We start from the raw sequence: 23,966 nt of genomic DNA on the forward strand, positions 1-23,966 counted from the left end.
AAGCACATGTACCACTCAGCACCAATATAATAACTGATTTCTACTGATAATCTCCAAAGCATTTCTGTTTCTGCAGCTAAGAAGCAGAAATATACACACACACATTCTCACCACATTTACCCAGTACTCATAGCATCATGCCCCGAATATTCTCCTTTCTAGGGAAGCAAAGATGGGCAGAGGCAAACGAATGTGACTGTATCCAACCACTAACTGAGTCGATGACTCTTTCGTCAGTAGTTATCATTTGCACACTAGTAACCTCTGCACATCCCAGTCTCCCTGTTTGGGCGCCCGATTACTTGGGCTGGTGATAGAGTCTGGTGATAATGTGACGCAAATTTAAACAAAACTGGCCAACGTTCCCTACCCAATATCTTTTCATTGCTTTGGTTATAAAGTACTGGATACGTATGTCTTCACATCTTCCAATCTTAACACACATAAAAACCGCACTGACCAGTGACGTGGTCTGGAGAAGTCTTGAAAGAATTTTATTTCTTTGCCACTCCCTTCTGTGGGCTTCTTTCATTTATGTGTTCACCTATTTGCTTTTTTTGGGGAAAAGGGGAGTTTTGTGCCAAAATAGTGACTTCATTAAACATCTCCTGGGTCTTCAAAGTCTCTGCAGCAAATATTAAATGAACTCCCTGGAGTTCTAGTGCAGCTGCCCAACATGGGCAGAGAGCCCCAACTTGCATGAGCAGTATTGTTTGGAGATCTGTACACATTTGCTTTCTATTGGTTCAGACTCACCTTGGAACAGAACTGGATCTTAAGTCTGGGACCTTGCTTCTAGTGCTATCCAGAACATAAGGCATTAGGAAGTGGCCCAATGTTTTGCTAAAGTCACTCAATGACACTCATCAGCCCTCCTCCAAAGGTGAGAAGTTTCTTTTCAAATCTTCCAGGATCAGTAGACCAAGCCCTCAGGGCCTACTTCTTCCCAGTTAGCAACTTCCTGAATCTCCAAGTCCCTGTCCCCCTTCTTTCATAGGGGACTTCAGGACACTACCAAGACAGTGTGGGTCACCAAGCAGAGGTTGGTAACTATGCCCCATCTGGACTTACACAGGAAGACTGGGTTTCGCTTCTATTATTAAGATAAAGGAAGAAGTACAGAGGAGGTTGTAATATAACTAAAAACATTTTAGCTCTGATTTTTGGCAGTATCATTTTTTAAAAAAACTCCTGGAATTAAAAAACTTATTGTTAATCTCCACTGCTCAGAGACATAACATTGGGTATATCCTGAAAAGCTCTAAATGCTGGTAAAGGTTTGTATTAATTCTCCAGTGGGACAGAAGTTAGTGTCTACATTTTCTGTTTTGCAATGGCCATGTGATTCTAATTAAGCTTATCTTCCAACTATCAGTAAGAAATTAGGTAGAATAAATGTCCATGTTTATCCTCTTATGATTTACAGAATGGGAAGTCCTGCACATCAGTGCATTCTTCTTGCTGTGGACATAGCCCATAGTGCATGCTGAGGGTACCTTGTATCCAGCTGGGAGTTTTCCAAAAGGCGTAGACATTGCCTTTAACCTACCTCTCTGGTATTTTATGCATCAAGACAGCACCCATGCATGACCTCACCATATTTCATAATTTTTATTCAAGAGCCCAAAAAGTGAAATACACTCAGGCAAAATGAAAGACAGCAGGTCTTTCTCCTCTCCTTGATCACAGAATCAGCATTTCCTGGTTAATGGTAGGAGAACTTAACTAAATCAACAGACCATTTCAAAAGTTGATGTTACCAAAAATCAGGGGTACATTCTATAAACAAGGTGAAGACAAAGGACCAGAGATCGAAAGTCATATGAGTTAAATGACTGTAACTTTAGCTATAAAAAGCAAGAACAGCATGACTAACCTGCTTCTAAAGAGGTCAGTTACATTTTCATATCTGTATCAAACACTTCTACCCCACCGTGCAGACAGTTCAGTCATGCCCATTCAAGAAAGTCATCCTTCATTCCACTAACGTTTTCTCTAAGCAATAAAATAAAGTAAGTTTTGAATAGTTCCAAGACATAAGTCTTTCAAACACTAAATGTCTGAGTAAATCCAGATGCTACAATAATACCTAAAATTGCTTGGAAACTATTTCTATAATGGACAAGCTAATCCAGTTTAAAAGACTAAACTGGTAGCTCCATGTAAACATAGCCTATGGGATGGGGGGCAAATGTTTAAGTATTAAAAAGAAGAAATCATATATATATATATGTTTATATATATATAAGCTTATAATGTATAAGTTTATATATATATATAACTTATAAATTTTGCCTTGTGAGAATAGGAAATACAATTTTTCAAAGAAACATACCTTATCAAAGATAGGATAGGTAGGGTGGGTATTGACAATCTAATAATTTCTCTGAACATACCAGCTAAACATTGATTCTCCTCTATCTCAAATAATGAGTTCTTGTTAAGTTCATAAAAGATACACCACAGGAAATCATAAAAGTTCATGATGAGATAAATAAGTTACATAATTATAGGCTTATCCTAACTCTGAGAACACCAAGCCATTCTACATATTGTAGGATTCCTGAGCTTTGTCAATTTACTTTCTCTTCTGGCCCCCGAAAGCCTTTCTTCCAGTAACTCTTCTATGTTCCATTGAACATATCTTTGTCCCTGATAGTCAGCCTATGCCTCTGTATGTTTACTTCTGCTGCTTCACTTCTCCATTGCCCTATCCTCAGGGAGAAGAACTGCACACACACAACCTTCTCTTTCTTTAAAAATATATCACAGCTGGGTAGTTTTCCCATCATCCTTTTCCCCAGACAACTAGCACTGCCTGCCTTAGTCAAATCTCATCCCCCCACCAGCATCTCTAACATCCTGTTCCCTTATTGTATATGTAGAACAAAGGGGAATTTTAAGGACAACAGTGTGAGTGGGCTGCCACCAATTCTTCATTTTTCTTCTCCTGGGTACCACATAAATCTCAACACCATTTTGAAGATAAAAATCAGTGGGGTCCACCGATAAGCCTTGAGTTACAGAGTTTAACTATTGAGGACTCAGAAATAATCTATTCTCAATGTGATTTTCCAGAAATTCATTAGATAATGTCACATTTTCAAAATTTGTTTCTTTGTGGGCACATTTTGTAGAATTTAGAACAGTGGGAAACTTAAATGTTGCAGTTAAAAATAATCAGTTAAAATGGTGCTTTAGTATCTAAACAATAAACTATGTAGTGATATGACTATTACATTGCTCCATTTTAAAAAAATAGACTTTTGGTTCTTGTACACTCAGTTCCCACTTTTTTCTCATTTCAGGCAACTAGTTCAGGAAGATATTTTCAATTTTAGATATCTTTTTCTATTAGTTTTATTTTATGGTTCAATTATTAATGGAATGGTCATAGGAACCTTTGATTGTACATATAAATATAGCCATATACTGTGATTTTATAACATCCTCAAATTTACAATAAAAAAATTAAGATACAAAATTGGTTGGTCTATTCTTTTGGAGGTTAGGATATTAGTTATTACTTATATTAGTTATGAGTAAAACTATAGTATCTTCATTTTAAAGAGAAATATGGTATATATTAAAATAGCATTATAAAAATGTACTGTAGAGGCCTTAGACTACTATACCTCAGCTAAGAGGAACAAAGGAAAACCCAAGTCCAAATTCAAATATTAATGGGAATTCCATCTTACCAAATTCCATGGTACTGAGAATTGCCTTATAGCAAAGCCTCCAAAATCATTGATGGGAATTGTCTCAAACTTTCTCTTCTTCCATTTTGCTCCTGAAGAAACCTTGTTTGTTTTCACCTATCATTCATTATAGTTCACCTACTTTGGGATAAAAACAGTGCTGCAGCTGAATGGCCAGGGAACCAACATCCCACAGCAGCTGAGAATGTGCATATATAAAATATATACTGCTGAGCTCAGCATTCAGAGAGCACTGCCATAGAGACCGAGACCAAGAAGGAGTGGGACCAGAGCAAAATCGTAGGGATGGAGAAGGATAGACCAGCACCACTGGACCCACTGGTTTTACCTTTCATCAGCATCATGGGGTATAATTCACCTACTGAAAATGTACACACCACAAACATGTTTCAAAAAGTAATACAAATATTAAAGCGTCTCTTCCCTCTCAATCTCTCCTTCTCCTCAATCTAGGAGTATATGATAAATACATTGATTTCATACATATATTCTTGATGCTATTTTAGTGGAGCTTCTTCTTTTTCTAGCTTTGTGTATGTTTCCATGTTTCTGTGACTAACAAATTAGTCCCACTCTCTACAGTTGCAAGGTGAAGCATTATGAAGTCTCCTAATCTTTCTGCCACCTCCTTTTCCTAGCTTGTCAATTCGATTTTCTTCTAGCACTTTCCCCACCTGCCTAGGAAGTAACCATCAGATATCAGATGATCATTCTAACCCTCCAGGTAGGGACCATTCTTGGTATCTGCAAATATAGCTGCGAGTTCTGGGATATTTAGACTGGCATAGAGCACCACATGGCTAGAAACTAGAAGATCAGAGACTACTCTGACATGTTAAACACCAAGGTCCTAACCACATGGCCTGGGCTTGAAGATTCATTATAAGTAAACATTTGGGAATTATCCAGTTGGGCTCTATCCATGCTGAAGAAAGCCTAAGCAATACCCCGTATACTAACAAGGATGGTAGAGTTATTCAGGTAAGTCTTTTCTTCAGGTCCCAAGGCATGCATCAGAGGTATCACTTCTTTTTCAGGGCAGAAAGGAACACATGCTGAAACAAGGTTTCTTCCTCTCCATCTTGGGATCTTTTCATTCAGGGCTTTTCACCAGGAAGAGAAGTAACGGGGCTACTATTTAGCCAAAAGCCATTTAAGTGGTGAAAGTAGTATCGAGATGTTAGAGGTTTATGTTCTTCTGACACGTAAATTCCTGTCTTTCAGTGAGACAATAGGACTCAGTTGAAATAGTGGATTCAGTTCTTAGTTTCCTTGTCTTTACATAATTTAAAAAGAAAAATCTCTATTACAATCATACTTTTAACCAGCTAATCTAGCTTTCATCTCTTGCTGAAATTCTTCTCCAGCCAACGCCGGACTTCTTGAAGGTTGTAGTAGAAGGGGCCCTTTCCTCCCAGATAAGCAATTTTCTGTCTCTGCACAATACACACACGTTCAAAGGCTACCCCATAAGCGACATTGGCATTATTGTCCATGCGGTCAGCCACAACTTGGCACTGAGGCGGCAAGGAGAAACGCTCCATTAGCTGGTGGGCCGCTGCACATCGGTCTTCCTGGTTCCGGTGCTTCTTCACCTCAAAAGACAAAGAAGAATCCCCAGGCACCGCCCAACCATCTGAAGGATGAGCCTCATCAATGTAGACCAACAGGAAGTCAGCCACTGATGAGAACTCTTCCACCAGTTTGCTGAAGGCTGGCAGCTGGTTAGTAAAAGGAGGTCAAGTGGATGAGCCGAAGTTGACCACCAGTGGGCGCTCAGGGCTGGCAAAGTCAAGAAGGTGGCACTCAGCTCCATCAACTGTTTTCTCATGGGCACCATTTCCACTGCTGTCATCTCCTTCAGGATTGGAGACATGCACCACACTGGAGTTGGGAGCATCTTCACCCAGTTTCACCTGGTGGTGAAAAAAAGAAAGAGGGAGAGAATACCACATTGAACACATTGTCACTTTAATTCACTCTGTGTAGAAACAACTGGCTCTAATACAATGTGGTATTTCCTTCAGAGGATATGGTAAACATATATTGATTTGAGTAAAGAGCCATTGTGGCAGGTAATATAATGAATGGCCCTAAAGAGAATAAAAGTCTTTTTCATTCTGTATAGTCACTAAAGGTAATTATTTTCATGATTGAAGGCGCTGCAGTTAACTCTCTTCATAATTAAGTTGAGACTGGTATTCTTTACTATCCTTATTTTGTGTCAGTGCTTAGCACACAATATACAACAAATGATTAATTGCCTTCATTTTTGTGGGGTTTTTTTTGTTTGTTTTTTGGCCGCGCCCTGCAGCATGCGGGATCTTAGTTCCCCAATCAGGGATCGAACTCATGCCCCCTGCAATGGAAGCGCGGAGGCTTAACCACTGGACCACCAGGGAAGTCCTTGCCTTCATTTTAAAAGTAAAAAGTGAATGGTCCACTTTAAAATAAATTATCAGAATTGTGGAACATAGTACCTCTTTCTGTATTCCCACTTCTGAATTCTAAAGTACTCAGAAAAGACCTTTATTTTCTTGCCTGATACTAAGTCATTTAAGCTCAACCAATGGACAAGTGGGCTCTATTCCTGCCCAGAACTAGAAAACCGGGGGTCCACCATTTATAAGAAGAGCTACTCCCACTTAATTTCTTCAGTACTTCAGCTTTCCCATCTGTAAAATGGTGATAACAACGCCTATTTTCCTCATGCGGTTATAGGAGGATGACATAGGAAAAGAGCTTTGTACATTAGAAATCATCGTGGGTGTGTAGTTTGCCATTATAGATGCTGCCCAAAAATGTGAAACAGAATACTATTTTCCTGACCAATTCTATGTTTTAAAAAAAATATATTGTTAGAAGTGATTTGAGCTCTCCTCAGTGTGACATCCTTCCCAAAGACTTCTATGGCACTGCATACTTTGGGGTTCTTTTGACTAGAACCTCGCCATTTCCATTAAACAAACAAATGAGTGAACAAAACCATAAAATTTTACTTTCTGCAGAATTCTACTTTTAATTTCTCATATTACATGTGTTTTTTGTTTGTTTCACTTTTTTAATCTAAGAAGTCACAAACCATTTACTTTTCTACTACACATTTTATTATCAAGTTCCTCTGAATTATAAAATACTGGCAGAAGAGGTATAGAGGAAAATTGTTCCAGGTACCCTCTTTGCATGTAGTTTAAACTGTTGAACACAGACTGAAAGTTTGCTGGTCTTTGAATCTGTAAACTGATAATAAAAAGCAGGCAACATAAAAGAGCCAATTACTTCAGTTTGAATTAATACAATTGGATCTTCCCCTAGAATGGTTTAATCAAAGCCAGTAACACTGGGGACAACTTACAACAGTATAGTTGATTTTTATACACTATCCTTAATATTATAAAACACTTCCAACTGGATCGATTTTTTCCCCTCATATAAATGCCACCACATATAACATTGCTGTTAATTGAAGTCACTTAGAAGTGAATTGCTAAAAACTCAACAATCCAAACTGATAAAAAAAAAAAGCACTCAAGGGCTTTTATTCAGAAGCTTCTATCTGATGTTAATGCAGAACTCATTTTAACTGCAGAGGAAGAAGTAAAGAAGCCCTTTCTCTCCCTTGTGAAAAATCCTAGCAGGGCAGGTTTGAAACAAGTACTGTTAGTTTTCTAAAAGAAATCCTAGAATAACAAATTTCTTTCTTAGAAAAGGAAGCTGTTGGTGTGGTTTAAATAAGTACATTTGTTTTCAGTCACTATCAGGAAGAAAGTTATTTTATTTCTATTTTCTTAGTTAATTTGCAAGTGACACTAGGTAAAGAAACCGAATAAGCCACTTTTAGCTGGACTGTTTTATATGAGCTACACTTGTCTCTGAGGTTTTAAAATATACTTAAAATTTAAAGATATATACATTTTAAAGGTATTATAAACTTTTTAATCTATGGGTTCTTTTTGTACTTCTTTGTAGATTTAGGTAATAGGTAGCGTCACCATCACCTTCTCATTAGATCTTTCCCACGTAAAATAGCAATAATGATTCTAGGACGGCTGCTTTTAACAATATCGTTGTGCCGTGTTTCGCAACACACTGTGATATAAAGATCTGAACGCATTCAGATCAGTCTGAATCCATTAGCAGTTGTAGCAACTCTCATTAAGTGAGCAACCCATACACAGGAGAAAAATCATCTCTGGATTACAGACTTGGAGGTTCTTGGTAGGTAAAAACATCCACCTTCATTTTTTGGAGTCATTTTTAAGAACTCTGAGCAACTGTGCAGCCTTGTTAAATGGGCCTCTGTCGCCCCTGACTCTCACCCAAGCTGAACTGTTGATCCTTGCATTATTCCTGATTATTCAACTGAGTAATCTAATCTGACTTCAGCCACAGGTGACACTCTTGTTACCTGTAATTAATTTTCTTGGAAAGGTAAAGCACCTTCTCCTTCTTCTTAGTGACAATGTATCATTCAGCCACATAATTCTTTTCAAAATACAAACAGACTAGTTCAACTTAGAAAACTTAGAACAAGTACAACCTCTTAACTTTAAAATCAAAAGTGAGGAAAGTTACCAAATACATAATGCTCTTTGGTATTTGGGGGAGGGGGTGGTGGGAGGTGTTGGTATTTTGTTAAGCTGGGGGAAAATTTATACATACACTTAAAAATTTTTTATTACATAAATTATTGTTATTATTAATTGTTGTTATAATCCTAGGTAGAGGTCAGTGAAGAATTTTATGCTTAATAATAACCTTAACCTGCACTGAACACAATCACATTTGGGTGATGGATGAGCTAACTGAGGCAGCTTATTTAGAAGAGTGAATCCTGGATCCCACTGTAGAGTACCGTCACGATCAACACCTAATGCTGTTGATCTGTTCTTGCTTATCTCAGCTGGTCAGTGCGTAAAATGAAAGTAACCAATCCTCTTCATTTTGTTGAGCAGCCGTAGGACTTGACTGCAGATTAGAATGTCATAAACAGAGTTATCCTTTTAATGAGCATGACTAGGTAAGAGAAAATGCACAGGTAAGAACAGTGCTATTAATAAAACTACAAGGGAAAAACACACACCCATTTTTGGGAAGTCCAGATGTGAGTAGACCAGTAGTCTGCTTTTATAAGTGTCATAGACTAATCATAAAATTTGTCCATCTTTGCTAAAAACGACTGATAGAGGACAATTTAGCAACGATAAAGAAAAAATACTTTAACAATTAAAAAAGTGAAAGTCTGTCTTAAACTGAAAAAAAAAAATCTTTTAGAAGGACGTTATTGTTCATTTCTCGTCTTCCTATTTGGTCACCATGAAAATTAAATACATACTGTGACCAAAGTTACAAACGGAGAGTTTCTTGGTTTGCTTGGCTTTTCACCCCGTTGAGATGGAATGGAAGAATCCCCATTGTCTTCAATGATGGAAGATCTTTGCTTTCCTCAGGAGCAAATCATTCCTTGACAAAAAGCCAGAATGATGAAGAAAATAAAGTTGGTCCCATAATAACATTTCGGCTGCAGGAAAGAAGCTCGACAAAAACAGGTTATCCCCGGTACTCCCCAACTTTGTTTTAATTTCCCACAGTGGCACAGAAAGTCTCCTGGCCACAAGTTACCTATCATCTTAATTTCTCCTTCTTAGAGGGTTTGTGTTTAGTTTTTGTCCTTAATGAGACATATTTGCCAAAGAGGCATTCAAAAGGCATTTTTTACTCTTGCGGAAGAGTAATTAGGTCGGTACCTCTTTCCCTGCCAGCATTAGCCGCTCTAAAGAGAACCCTGCCCAGTATTTAATGCCCAAACACAAGCATCATTTCCACTAATTGGTCTTGAAGTTCCGATGTTCCCAAAGGGTCTCTTTATTTTGCAAGGATCAGAAAGGACATACGTAAAATGTAATATCGTCATCACTGACTTTTCTCTCTCTCATCTGCACTATTACCGTTGTCCTTTCTTATGTTTTTATAATCAACATGAACTCAACACCAACAAGGGAGGAAAATAAAGGGTTTGTATTTTTACAACAGAAGACATCTCTGGGCCAAGCTCAAATGTTGTGATAGCCATATTTATAAATATGAACAAGAATGTAAATATAGGGCATGTATTTGATTCCCTTGATGACGGGATTCCTTTTGCTGACAGTTTTCAGTGCATGGGGAAAAGGATAATGCTGCTTTAGCATGTGGACTGTGAAATGCAGGGCAAGGGGAAAAAAAAAGAAAGAACCATTCATCAAGTAGAAGCTGGAAATAGAGCATATACTACTAACCTTGTTTTTTTTTTCTTTTCCGCAGCCTGAGAAAGGCTTCTGGACAAAATATCACCTAATCTCATGATAGAAAGCAAAGCAGATGATAAAAATGGGGGTAGGTATGTGGCAGAATTATTTTTACACATCCTTTTTGCTGTCCAAAGCCCTGGAATGGCGTTATTAACTGTCAGGAAATTTCAAATTCTTTGACATAATGACCAGCCTCCATCAATGTCCTTACAAATGTGGCCAAACAATTATTAAGCAGCATTTTAACCATTTATATTCAAATTGGCCAAATAAATCAGTGTTGAAGGATAAGCTACCTACTCTTTCCTCTGAGTTCAATTCCCTGTTAGCTATTCTCTTGTTGATTTGTAACTTGAAAAATATAGCTCTAAGCTCTATCATTTCCCAGTGTTTTATCCAAGTGATGGACAAGCTCTGGCTGTAGCCTTCTTTGTGTTCTTTTGGGAATGTTTCTTTCTTAAAAGAGCCATTTTCCATTGTAGAAACGAGTGTCAAAAGGCTGAGGTGAATGAAGAGGAGGAGGAGAATGTTAAAGAGACCCTTTCAAAACCAAAATTATATGTTCAAATGAATACATTTTCTGTGCCACAGCAATATTGACCATGTAGAAGCTAAACTGCTTGTCAGCATCTATACTGTGTGTTTACTTTTACACTTCATTTAGGTGGGAGCCAGGCTCCCAGACAGAGTAGTTTGTTTACTGGTTGTATTTTTGAGTCTTTGAGCACCAGCACAAGGATGCAGTGTTAGGTGCAATGACACTGACTAGGGAAAACTTAAATAATAAACATCTGTTATACACCTCAATCTCTCACAAAATTCAGTAGATTTTCTTTTTCATCCAAATCTTGCATGGACCTTCCTCTAACCAAACCCAAACTGTCTTTAAAGGCTTCCCTATAAAGTTAATTTTAAATCCCATTCAACATTTTAATGAAGAAGTGTTTTTTGTTTTATTTTGTTCTAATTTGTTTTCATTTCTTTGTTGCCTCTCATAGGAGCCAAACACAGGCACAGCACTTTTACTGCACTTTCTCTAAACAGCTTCCCAAGTATCTGCCATTCAACAAGCGGGAGAATTAGAAATGACATGCCTCATCGTATGGCGTGTGCACCCTCCTCACTCTGGAAAACTCCGCTTCTGGGGGTGGCAGCCTCGAAATAATGCAAGTCAGGATTGTGAAACACTGTGATGCCGTCTCAAACAGAGACTCCTCCAGTGTGTCTCTAGACAGGGCTACACCCAAAGGCAGTGGCACAGGTGACAGTAGCATTTAGGGAAGTGATTCAATCTGTTTCACAGATTCTGAGTGGCCCTCAAGTGCCACCACAGCCGCGAACGCCCTTGCTACACTTGGAGACAGAAGGAGATCTAAACTCAGTGCAAGCTGTGTTCACCATGCTTCCATCCATCACACCCCCAGTCCAGCCTTATCTCTGGATATATGGGTTCTTGTGTTGCTTCTTCTCCTGGCAGCTATTATATAAGTCATAAAAGCAAACATAATAATGTCAGTCATGAACTTGGTCACTAATCAAATCAGCAGACAGAAACAATACAGGAGAAGAATACACAAACCATGTGCAAAAAAGAAAACAAATCACTCATCCTTCTCAGCCTCTTAGAGTAGGGATAACGAAATATTGTGACACAATGAAACACTATACATTGGTGAAAAAATAAACAAATGATCAAGTTTATTAGAGGCATTTGTTTCCTTTTCCCTTTTTATTTCAATAAGCTGCTTAATAGGAGAAACGACCTCACTTAGTATTTGTGGGTAACATCACAACCCCCATATTTTATGTGAGAATATATATACATACAGGTAAAATTCTCCAAAGCAGTGACTTTTCTTTTATAGGCAGAAGTCACTTGTTTTTGAAAAAAGTAAGAGTTTTATATGCTGAGACCAAATAACTGACATTGCCATGTTATCTCCTAAGACCTATGAAATACAGGTATAGATGAGGGAACTTCCTAATTCATAACATGCCTGACATACTTGTGTGTGCACACCCCACCCTCCTCCAAATTCTCTACCCCCAGAACAAAATGTGAACATTTCACATTCAGCGTATACATTTGTGGAAATGAAATGATCATCTCAATATTTCCTTCCCACATCTCCCATTCACCCCATGTACATAATATAAAGTGAGTTTTTACTGTTAGAACTTTGAGCATCGTTTCGAACTATTATAAAGAAATTTTCACTTACTAAGAAGAGCTCTTACTATTTTCCTGTCTTTAGGACAACAAATGCCAACCTTCTGCAGGTTGCTCTCAATAACAAAGACATGTACTGTAGGAAAACTTCCCTAATCCACCATGAGTATTTTCTTCTTGAACACTTATTTGATTTTCCATGGAAGGATCCTACTCTGGATCCCTTGCTACTAGAAATTACTTCTTTTCCATTCCTGGTGCATAGATTTTTTTTTTAATTTTTATTTTAAATTGGAGTATAGTTGATTAACAATATTGTGCTAGTTTCAGGTGTACAGCAAAATGATTCCGTTACACAAATACGTGTATCTATCCTTTTTCAAATTCTTTTCCCATTTAGGTTATTACAGAGTGTTGAGCAGAGTTCCCTGTGCTGTCCTGTAGGTCCTTGTTGGTTATCTGTTTTAAATATAGCAGTGTGTACATGTCAATCCCAAACTCCCAATCTAACATTTCCCGCCCACCCTACTCCCCTGGTAAGCATAAGTTCCTTCTCTAGACTTATTTTTCTAGTATTTATTTATGGAGGACTCATTCTCCTTCCCCCTCTTATTCTGAGTTTTCCGGCTCTGTTTCTGAGGTACTGCCTGCCTATAGTACACCACTTCACTAGCTCCCATATTCCTCTCAAACTCCTTTCCTGGCATCTCGGACAAGGTCTCTCAATACTGTTAGGGAAAACCAAGAATGTCTGCTTTGATACTAGCTTTTGCCAGATGAGTCAATTCTTCCTAAGCCCAGGGACATTCAGGAGTCCCACGGGCACAGCGGGAGAGAGCAAACTGACAAAGGACCAGTGCCCTTTCCTCTTTGCCCCTTAAGAAGATCTGAGCTGAGGATGCTCCACCATCTCCAAACAGCATGCTTCACTTAGAAACAAAGATCACTCTGGTTTTGAAAGGGCAGCCCCTGGGACGCAGCTTCTGCAGCTAAGTGAGGCGACTGCTCCAGTGTTCCAGGCACGAGTTATAAGAGCTTTGAGATTGCCATGAACTGTAGATTTATCTGCTCTTTCTAAGACAACTTACTTAACTTTTGAGAAACAAAGCAAATGTGGTTTCTCTAACAAAGTCTGGATTTTTGACACTTCTCAGATCTTTCTTCTTCAAACAGGTATCTAGTAACTCCAGACTCAGTGCCTAATAACTGCTTCAAAAGTTCTAATCCAAATCAAGGTAGAGGATGATGGTGCACACAGGCTTGCTCTCATTAACTCTTACTTCTACCAGAAACGAAGCAGCCACTGTGTTAAATGATACCTGCTGTTATTACTTTGTTAAATCTTGCCAGCTCCCTGAGAGTTTGGGTGGTGTTTTCTTTTTTTGTTGCTTTTTAATGCCTACCCATTGAACTGTCTTTCCTAATGTACCTCACATAGCCTTTCATCAAGCAAAAAATGCCAGTTCATGACAAGAGCAGAATAAAGGCAGCGGTCTGCCCTCCCCCAACACTTCCTGACTTTTCTCAAAGTTATTCTACAGACACCAATACCTTCCACTCCAAAGTCACAGCAAGCCATTAACGACCCTTCTCAGGAAGACTCCTTCCTCAGGTCACGCACAGTCACTGTGACTTAATACCTGTCATCTCCAGATCTACTGTGTGTGACAGGTGTAGAGAGTAGACACAGGAGCGTCCTTGAGCATAACCGCTAGGCCCCCAAATAGGGCTGCGCCGTTCTCACCCCAGTGCTCCTGCTGGCCCCCTGCGCCCCACATCCCAGCCCCTACCCCGGCCGCCCTGCGGAGAAGCCCCTCTCGGCGCAGCTCACCTGTTTGTAGGCATCGAGAAGGAAGCTCTTCCAGATGCAGCGCATCCCCTCTGAGGTCAGCATGCGCCTCCACTCCCCGCGAGTGGACTTGGAGCGGCTCAGCAACAGCACCACGTGCTTGAGGAGAACGACCGAGTCATAGAGCGCCAGGAAGAGGCAGTTGGAGAAAAAAACTGGCAGAATCTGCAGTGTGATCAGCAAGTCTACGCTGAGGATGCCCATCTTCTCTGCCTCCTGGGTCAGTTGCCTTGTGCGCTCTGGTTCCCCTTCACCCTCTTATTTAAAAGGGGGGTGGTGATTGAGGGGGTGGGGGAGGGGAGGGGGGAGGGTGGGGTGGGGGGAGAGGGAGAAAAACTAAATTAAAGGAAGCCCAAGTTGTCTCCTTTTTCAAAGAAGCAGAAATGGCAAGACCAAGTCCAGTCTCTCCAGCCCAGCAGCTGGAGTGTGCCCATCAATTCATTCAATTCGGAGCTGCTGCTTTTTTTTTTTTTTTCCCCAGGATTTAAGATGTTAAAAAAAAAAAAAAAAAAACTGGCGTACCCGTCCCTAATCCAGTTACCCCTCTCAGAGTCGGTTAAAGACAGGCAGTTCTACTTTCATTTCCAAGCACCTATGAGACTGTGGCAGAGATTGCAAAATTTTCTTTAGCTTTTCATTGTCTCTATGTTCAGAAACGTAGCCTGTTTCTTTCTAGAAGTGCCAGAGTTTTTTAAATGTGCTTTAAGGGTAGTTTTTTCCCTTCTTTACTCCGTTTACACACACTTTCTGTTCTCCTTCTCCCAGCCTGTCTCACTCTCTCCCTTCCTCAGGAGCGACTGACTTCTCTCTTTTTCCTCACTCCCTCTGGCTTTTCCTTCGTACTATCTGTCTGTGGTGCAAAGTGCCTCTCTCTGCAGCCCAGTGAGTCTCCCTGAAGCCTTTTATACATTCCCTGGCTAATTGCTGCAATAGAGAAATGAAAGCCTAATCTTGGTAAAGATCTTGACGTCATTGAGAAAGAGGGCTTTACTTTGGCCAGGACTGCAGTGAATAGAAAAGCAAAACTCGGCAACTTTTTTTTTTTTTTTTTTTTAGGAGGTGGGGTGGGGGGCAGACGGACAGTGGAATTTTGCTTTGTGATTTAAAGAGAGAGAAAAATATTAATACCTTTTAGGGTTTTCAGGCAATGCTCCCAAACTTTAGGGAAAGTTACTTAATACAATGTGTAGATTGACAGGGAAACTCTCTCTCCTCTGATTATTATTATTGTTATTGTTTATTTATAAGGGGTTTGGGAAAGAAAGGATCCTGTAAGGCAAGTAGAAAAGAGGAAGATTAATCACAGATGGTCTCTGTTCTATTTCTTGGAAGATGTGAATGCTTACCTTCCATCTTTACGCCTATATACTATGACTGTCTCCCTTCAGATCTGTGACCTCAGCTCTTTAAATATTTTTGAGTCATAACCTTATTTAAGAAAATCCAAAGTGAATTGTGAGGTGGAAAACTTTTAAACTCTTTGAGTACCACCACAGCACTTTTCTAAAGCTTCTTGTTGAAAATTAGTACAAGTTTTCTTTTTAGTTTTACTGAAGCTTCCAATGCAAAAAAAAAAAAAGAAAAGAAAATCTTCTAGACGCGAAAGTAGCTGGGTGCCCAGACCTTCTTTTAGTGCCATTTTGCCTATATGGAGATTAAATAAAATTTTTATTAAGTGGCATTAAGCAGAAATATATTCTTTATAAGAGAACTCTTTAATTTCTGCAATTGCCCTGCTTCTGTTAACCTAGCTCCTAAGAGACCTGACACTTCAAGGAACCTTCTTTTTGCTTGAAAAAAAAATTAATTAAATTTGTAGGTGGTTAAGAGCAGACTTTGAATTGGCTCAAGAGTCACACTGACCATTGCTCAGTGGCTTGCCTCTCCCACTAGTCTCCAAAACTGACAGGTCCTTAGGCAGACAATGCTTTGGTAGAATGCCATGACCCCCATCTCATTCTAGTTTTCCTTCCTCACTTACCTAACAGATCACCTCTAGGAATTATGTTTTCTTGGAAGAAGGAGTGGTGAGTACAGACATTGAGGTGGAGATATAGAATGTAAATTGAAAATGAATTAGCCGACTTCTTCATGTTCACGGAGCTCCCATTAAGCATGAGTTAAGCAGTGGGTGCAAATATATGGACAGTACATTTCTGTGTTTTGTCCCTGTGGTTAAAACATGCAAGATCAGAGAACTAATTTAAAAGCCTAGAGTAGGGGTCATTAATTGGTGGGCTCATGGGCCAAATTCTGCATGCATATGCATTTTATTTGCTTGGCACAGTGCTTTCTGCCTTTAATAAAATAATTGAGTGAGAGTGCCTTTCGGTTCCGAGAGACCAGAGTTTCCTGTCTGCTTTGTTCGTTGCTATCTCTCAGCAGTTAGAACCATGCCTGGCACGTAGTGAGTGCAAGGAAGGTGTCCTGAATGGATAAATGGGCCAGGCATGCATTGCTCCACACTAGGGGCGCCATTCACATACCATATGTTGTGACCATGACTGGGGTACCCCAGAATTGTGTGCATCCTGGTGGACTTGGGTGGGGCCCTCCCCATTGACACAACCCTCACCATTCCCTATTGTCCTAAAAACCTGATTCCTTCATTTTTATCATCAGTTTAGCCCATGACAAGTTTTGGATTTGCATCCCACGGACTAAATTTTTAGAGAAGATTTCAAAGCCTAGAAAAATGAACATAAGCCACATAGAAAAATATTTTTCCTATGACTAGCATACATTGTTAGCAAAGGATATTATTTGTATACGTAATATATATTTACTCCATTCATTCTCTCAATCTTCTCCTTGTGGGAAAAAAAAAGGGACAAAAAAGGGAGGTGGCAACATGGTATTTTAAGTGGTATAGATGGGAAAGCTACGGTGCCAGACAGAGTGCCAGCCAACAACGACAGAAGAAGGTGTGGACTCAGGAAATGACACTTCCACTCACCGCCCAAGCCTTAAAATCTCACCCCTTCTCAGACATTCATTTTGCCCTGTTTGAATTAACCCAGTGCTCCTTTAAGGTAGAGATTTCTTGGCAGCTATAAACCAATTCTCCCTCACTTGTCACTTGCTTTCAATGAGAGGCGTATGTTTGGAAATGGCAAGACAAGGAGGAGGATTGGTAGAGAATCAGAAAAAATGCCTTCTTTTTAAATGCAAAGTTCAAGGCACGTGCAGACTACAAATGGTTATAAATCAAAATTTTTTTCTTTTTACAAAGTCAGAAGTGTTTGAGAGGTTTTTTTTTTTAAAAAAAATAGAAGAACAAATTGGCAGATAGCCAATCTGATTGTGACATTTCTCAGATTTCTTCTGTCATTTTCTTTAAATGAATGAATAAATAAATCACAAAACCGAGAGCCTTTCTTTTACTTGTTAGACAGTCTGTCCAATCTAGAAATTACATTTCTCCAAAGCTATTTCTCTTTTTATACATGGTTCACAACTGCTTGTTCACAACTGCTTGTTCTAATTAATAATATTTAGCACTTTGATCTTCAAGTAATTTTATACCAATTAAGTAACAAAAACAACCCATAAAGTGACAGAGTATGATTTGTCCCATCATGTAAATGAGAGAAAGTAGATCATCAAGGTTGTAAAGTCAGAGCTGGTGTTGGGATATTTTCCCCAACTCTAAACCTCGATGCTTTTCCTATATGACTATTTTATTGGTCCTGGTCGTAACCTCAGAGAATGAAAACCCTTGCCCAAAGGATATCTGGTATTTCACATTTGTTTAATATTGCCCCAATTCAAGCTCCTGGTTCCATCTGAAAGGCTTGGATATCTTCTTGGTCATGTAAGTGTTCTTAGCAATCAACACTGTAATGTGTTAAATGCAAACCAATGTGTGGTATGTTAGTTGAATTTCCCCATACAATGCTGTACACAGGTTTTAAATTCCAAAGAGAGGTAGCCTAGAGAAAAATGCTTTAGGCTTTTTAATAAGAACAGAACCAATGTAAAACTGTTTAATTTTTTTCCCTTTTCATAGTTTGAGAGCAGCAGGTCCTACCATAGTGTCCTTCCGTTTGGAAAAACAAGCATATGAGTGATAAGGCTTCCTTTGGTCCACTTTTTGACTCTTAAATTGAGATTAAGAAAATGAAGTTAGATAACCTGAAAGCACACCTGGAGATTTCAAGGATGGAAGCTACCACTACTCTTGCCTTATTGTTATCTGAAGGCAGCAAAGGGCATTCAAGAACACTATGGAATTCATGCTGTGGATTTTCAAGTAGTCTTAGTTTCATAAAATTTTATTCCTTCCAATTCAAGTGATTTTCTAAATATAATTTTTAAATGGAGATTAAATTTTACTTTAATAAAAACTTGTCTAATAAATATATTATAAATCCAGTAATGTCTGGTCAGGACAGGTGCATTGATTCTGGATTTGGGAATATGACTGCCATACATATAACCTCCTACCCCCCAAAATAGTGCACCTCTTACCAGAGAAGGAAATCACAAACTGCACAACCTCCCATCTCTAGTGACCCCTGACTGTGCTGAGAGTGAGTTATAATGAAGGGTTCACACCACAACTACTGAATCACTCAAAATTCCCTGTGGGCCCATCCATTCTACAAACACAGCCATGTTCCCTGCGCTGTGATGAAAGGAGAAGCTCAATGGATAAAATAGACAACCCCAGAGTAAACTCTGACACACCTTGAGCAAAGCAACTTAGGGCTGGGGTCGAGAAGGCGGACGCTCTGGGAGGTATGAGAATTCTATCCCAACAGCCCAGCCACGTCTTAGGTCCCTTTGCAAGCCCTGGCAGAGAGCGCAGTCTGAGGTGTTAATGCATTCTTCCCTCAGGAACTGCAGCTGCTCTTTTTTCTTCCAGGCCACCTACTGGCAAAACAGAGAAGGAAAAGAAAAAGGAAAACACAGGAGGAGGGGAAAGCAGAAATGGAGAGAAGGAAGATGAGGAGGGTGGAGAGGAGAAAGAGGAATGTAGAAAAAAGGAGAAAATTTGATGAATTGCCTGCAGAGGCTGCCAGCCAGAGAGCCAATTAACGCCAATTGTGGCAATGCTTTCTGTGAGGAAGACAGCTGTCCAGAAACTGGATGGATGCCAGCACCTCGTTTCACAGTGGCCAGTGTACAGCTGTTAGGAGACAACAGCTTTCATTTGTTATTGACCTGATCTAGATCTAAAGTGATGGTCAGTCCCCAACCCACTTGGTCAAACCTCTTTAGGTGCTATGAGGCTCTCTGAGTGTTAGTTTTGAGACTAGTTTATTAACCTCTAGAGACAGCAGGGTTGGATGGAGGGTAGTGGAATAGATGAGAAGAACACTCTGTAAAGTTATACATGGTGAATTCCTTCAGGACACAAAGCCCTCAGAAGGAACAAATTGAACTCACCCTCTCTTTTCCAAAAATTTGACTCAACATCCTCATTCTCCCTAAATCCTTGACCCAATGCAATAGACCAAAAGAAACAAGGGAACATAATCAAAATCAGTCATCATTTTTGGAACAACTTTTCCTCTACTTTGTTTCATTCCACAGCTCATAGGAAACCACCAGATGATATTAAGTTTTAAAATAAAGTAGGTCATACTTTATAAATGGTTTTATAGTAGCTTTTTAAAAAAATCCCTTATATATCACCACACTCATACGCTGAGTACATGAACACAGAGCATGACAAAATGTATTAACATACATGCCAGTTCATGCCATTCCAGAAGTAATAATGTAGCTTGTTTCCACTGAGAGCAAAGGATGCCACACCACCTCTCTTAAGAATCAGTAGATACTAATGCACAGAGGAAATATTCTATTCCAAGCTCAGTGGAGATGGAGAAGCTAATAGAATTAACTGTAGCATGAAAAATCCATGTTTGATATGGGGGTAAGATACCTTCAATGAGGATGACTGTACAATGAGATATGTTACCAAGGGAAGTTATGGAAATGTTATAAGTGGACCTATTCTCAAGGTAGAGAGGGAAGCCCATAAGATAATCTCTCAAAAGCTTTCAAGCCTCTGGTGCTATTAAGATACTAGTTAAGAATAAGTTAATATATAACACATACATAAAACCGTCCAACTGGGCTAATGGCAGAATACCATAATCATAAATTATTGCTCCATGTCCATTTTAATTTTGAAAACTAATTTTTTGTACAATTAAGTGAATCCTTATGCTTTTCTAAGGGAGAGTAGATGAGATGAGAAGACATCTCCTTAGATGTCTTCTAATGAGAAAATATAAGACATGAAATTCAAATCTATTTTTAAAATTCAGCCTCATTTATTAGATGGACCCTGGTATCTTTTATCAAGACACAACTACTTAGCTAAATGATTATTTTAAAAATAGATGTATACAAATTCCTGAATAGTCTTATTTTGTTTTCTGAGGGGAATTTTCTATCATGTTTTGAGGACTCAACATCTGCCTTCCCAAAATAGAAACAATACTCTTTATGATTGTTGTATTAGTAACGAGCTAAATGATACACAAATCTAAGACCTCAGATTCCTCAGAGCATAATCTCTTTTGCTTCCTGGTAAATGTTAAATAACACCAGCTTACTCAGAAAATTGGCATTCACCTCCTATCAAGAGATGTCTTGTTCTGACAATCATCAGACTCAAACTATTTCTGGGGCCATACAGGTCCACATGACCAAAAGCAAACCTCTGAACTGATTTCTCTACCTATAAAATGGAGCTAAAGATGCCTTCCCACATTTATCTCAGGTTGGTGGCTGAGATAGTCATAACATACTCATGCTTTTAAGAGACTTAGTCTTTTAAAAAAAATGCTCAAAATAAAAAGCAATCTTGGATGATGTTTATTCAGACCTGCCAATGTCAATAGATTCCCTCTAATAAAAACTTCTTTGGATTAAAAAAAAGTTCCTGGAAGGTCAGATCTGATTTTAGTATTAATTACCAACCTGCTCTACCTGAATTTAAGGAAACTTTGGTTACTTAGTGGAAAACAGGAAAGACTACCTATGATTGGGGATGTTAGAAATGGGCAAATTTTGCCTAAAGAATGATAATAATCGACCTGAATCTTTGCCCAAACTCAAAGCTGAACTGAACCTGCTCGAGAGCCGTCTAGAAAAGCATGAACTTAACGATAAATTATTCACCACGTCACACTCCTGCACCTTCCATGATTCTAGGGAGAATAGAAAGAAAAGCTACCCAAATACTTCTGATCCTAGAAAACAATTGTTCTCCTAAGTTTCCTGGACCAGAATTGGATAGATAAACGTTCAATAGCAAAGGAGGAAAACCACTGACATTTTAGTGGATAATGTACTTGTCAAATTGAAGGCTTAACAAAAGTCAATGGCTGCCAATATGTGTGGTACTATTTTGTTTTATTCATCCTACATAGAAACACGTCCCTATTATCCAGAACTGTGGTCTCAAAAGAGCTATCAAAGCTATTTGTTTTCTTGTGTGACAAAAGGACTCTTCCAGAAGGAATTAGTAGGCTTTGCATGTTGGGAGGAGACAGGAGGCAAAGCAAAAAGATGGAAGACAGAGCTGGATTTAGGAGAATAAATGTCATAAATATTGGGGGGGGGGGGCAGTGCATAATCAATAGCATTTGATTCCTTGATCACAACAGATGCTAAATATTGGGAAAAACAGAGAAACATAAAGAATATAGAGGTTCAAGGAAAGGATGTGAAATTGGAAGTCAGTGGGCAAAATACTTTGTTTTTCTATATGCAGCCCCCAGAGAAAGGATATGGGAAATGGGAGAAAGGGGATAGGAAAAAGTCAAAGACATTTGCTTACCTTGTGCAATTAGCTTAAGTTCACTCAAATGATTAGCCACGATGACATTTATTCAGTTAGCCATCCTCTTAAAACAAACGTTTACTGAAACCTACAAAAAGCTAGTCATTGTGCTGGGCATTGAAAAGGATCCCTGGGTCGCAATCAAATTCAAAGTCCAGTAGGGGGAGACAGATATGTAAACCAAAGACGGCAACTCAACATTCTAGGAGCTATAATAGAATTGCAGCATACAGTATGGTATAAAGGAAAAATTAGCCAATTCTATGTGGGATAAGAGTCAAGGAAGAGTTAATGAAGAATATACACAGGCCCCACTAAATATAGTTCTGCAAAATCTAATTTAGAGATGTGGCCTTTGTTAATGGAACAAGCTTTAAACAATGTTTTCATATACATCCATGTTTGTAATATTTTATCATTAATCTCTACTACAGGGACTTACATAGTATTTTTTGACTCTGAAACATAAGTTGTTTAGGAATCAATAACCTTCTCTTGGTAAACAATAAAGCTGTTATAGCTATACATAATGAAAAAAGTTTGCTTAGAACTTTGTTTTGACAGATCCTATCAGTAACAAAAAGAAACAGGGACCTGGGTATATCCTTTGATCTTCAATTGACAGGAAGTTACTTCGTACAACTTCAATCTTAACATCTTAATGTTATGGATATACCATGGAAGCTGGGAAGCACTTCTTGGCGGTGCTGTTCACATCTAGTTAAAGAATACCTCAGTGACAGGGATAGCAGTGACCAGAATAATTCCAGTTCTCCATGATCACACTTACATGATTTCAAGGCATTCAGTTCATTTTTAGGTTCTCCAAGTACCTCACCAGGGAAGCTAATAAAGCACACTAAGCTTCCAAATTAGTGACTATTGAACAATGTAGGCTTTAAACTGCTACAGGGAAAAATGGGTCCAGTAACTCAGAATGACTTTAATCCAAATTTTCAGTCTTTCTGTTCTTTTCGGTCTATAGCTTAGAGTACCTCTCTTGATTCTTTATTTGTGATTTTTATTACCTTTGACCTCTCATGACAAATCACCCTGACAGTGTACAGAAAGCAGGGTTAGAAACATTGAGGATGTTTACTTGCTGGGAAAATTTATGAGCTAGTTCAACAATGATGTGGAAATCAAGATTTTATGGAAATAGGATATATTTGTGAAATGCAGAACCTGTGGTATAGGTGCACAATGAGCATTCTTATTTCCATATTTAGAGTATAAACTCCTGCTGGGAAATAGTTAAATCCTGGGATTTGAAAACAGTGTTTATTATGGGAAAATTCAAACACATGCAAATGTAGAGTGATAAGAATAAGGAACCCTCATGTACCCATCAGCCAGCTTCAGCAAATATGAACTCATGACCAATCTTGTTTCATTTCCACCCACTTTCCTGCTTCCCATGTAATTATGAAGGACGTTCCAGTCAAGATTTTTTGATTCTCCCAAAACAACTACAATGTTTTTTTGACTACAGAAAGCATCATATAAATTAGCTAGCTAACTGATATTCTCTTGTCTCTATCTTTTTAATCACTGACACATCTGTCAAGCCACTAAGGAAGAAATGGAAAATAGACATTCCTCCCCATTATTTCTGAGCTTAAATCCAATCTTTCATCTGAGTACCCCTGTGCTACAGTGATGGGTGTTGTAAAAAAAATGCATACATACATTGATAATAAAACGATAACATTTTTCATAAGTTATTGAACCACAGTCATTTCCTTTTTTCATTCATTTTTGATTGTATGCAGTACACATGCTGACTCAGAGTGAGACTGCATTTTACGTTACAAGGTGGTCTCAGTTTACTCATTTGCATCCACCCCCAAATGCAAGGTATGACATGAAATTGCCTACTAGGTCATAAGAATCTGACAATTCTGACAGAACAAAAGCTTATGATAAGAATTCATGGAGGTGATCAATGACAAGCTAATGTGTTTCTTGACATGAAATTTCTAATAGTGAAACTTCATTGATACAAGAAAATAAAAAAATTAATATAAAAACAAACATCACATGAATATAAAATTTAACTCCTTTGTGAAACCCATAATAATAGGTCTGTATGCCTAATTCCCTAAAGTTATTCTTCCTTGAGTCAGCAAAC

General features: G+C 38.7%; 1 protein-coding gene across 1 annotated transcript; it reads right to left on the reverse strand.

Annotated features, from left to right (window-relative positions):
- Window positions 1-5,062: 5,062 nt before the first annotated feature.
- Window positions 5,063-14,235, reverse strand: DIO2 (iodothyronine deiodinase 2; the record flags this gene model as incomplete). Its single annotated transcript, XM_079699723.1, has 2 exons — window positions 5,063-5,638; window positions 14,014-14,235. The coding sequence occupies 2 exons, from the start codon at window positions 14,233-14,235 to the stop codon at window positions 5,063-5,065; spliced, it is 798 nt and encodes a 265-aa protein (XP_079555849.1).
- Window positions 14,236-23,966: the final 9,731 nt, after the last annotated feature.

Source organism: Hyperoodon ampullatus (genome assembly GCF_949752795.1).
Source record: "Hyperoodon ampullatus genome assembly, chromosome: 3".
NCBI classification, from domain to species: Eukaryota; Metazoa; Chordata; class Mammalia; order Artiodactyla; family Ziphiidae; genus Hyperoodon; species Hyperoodon ampullatus.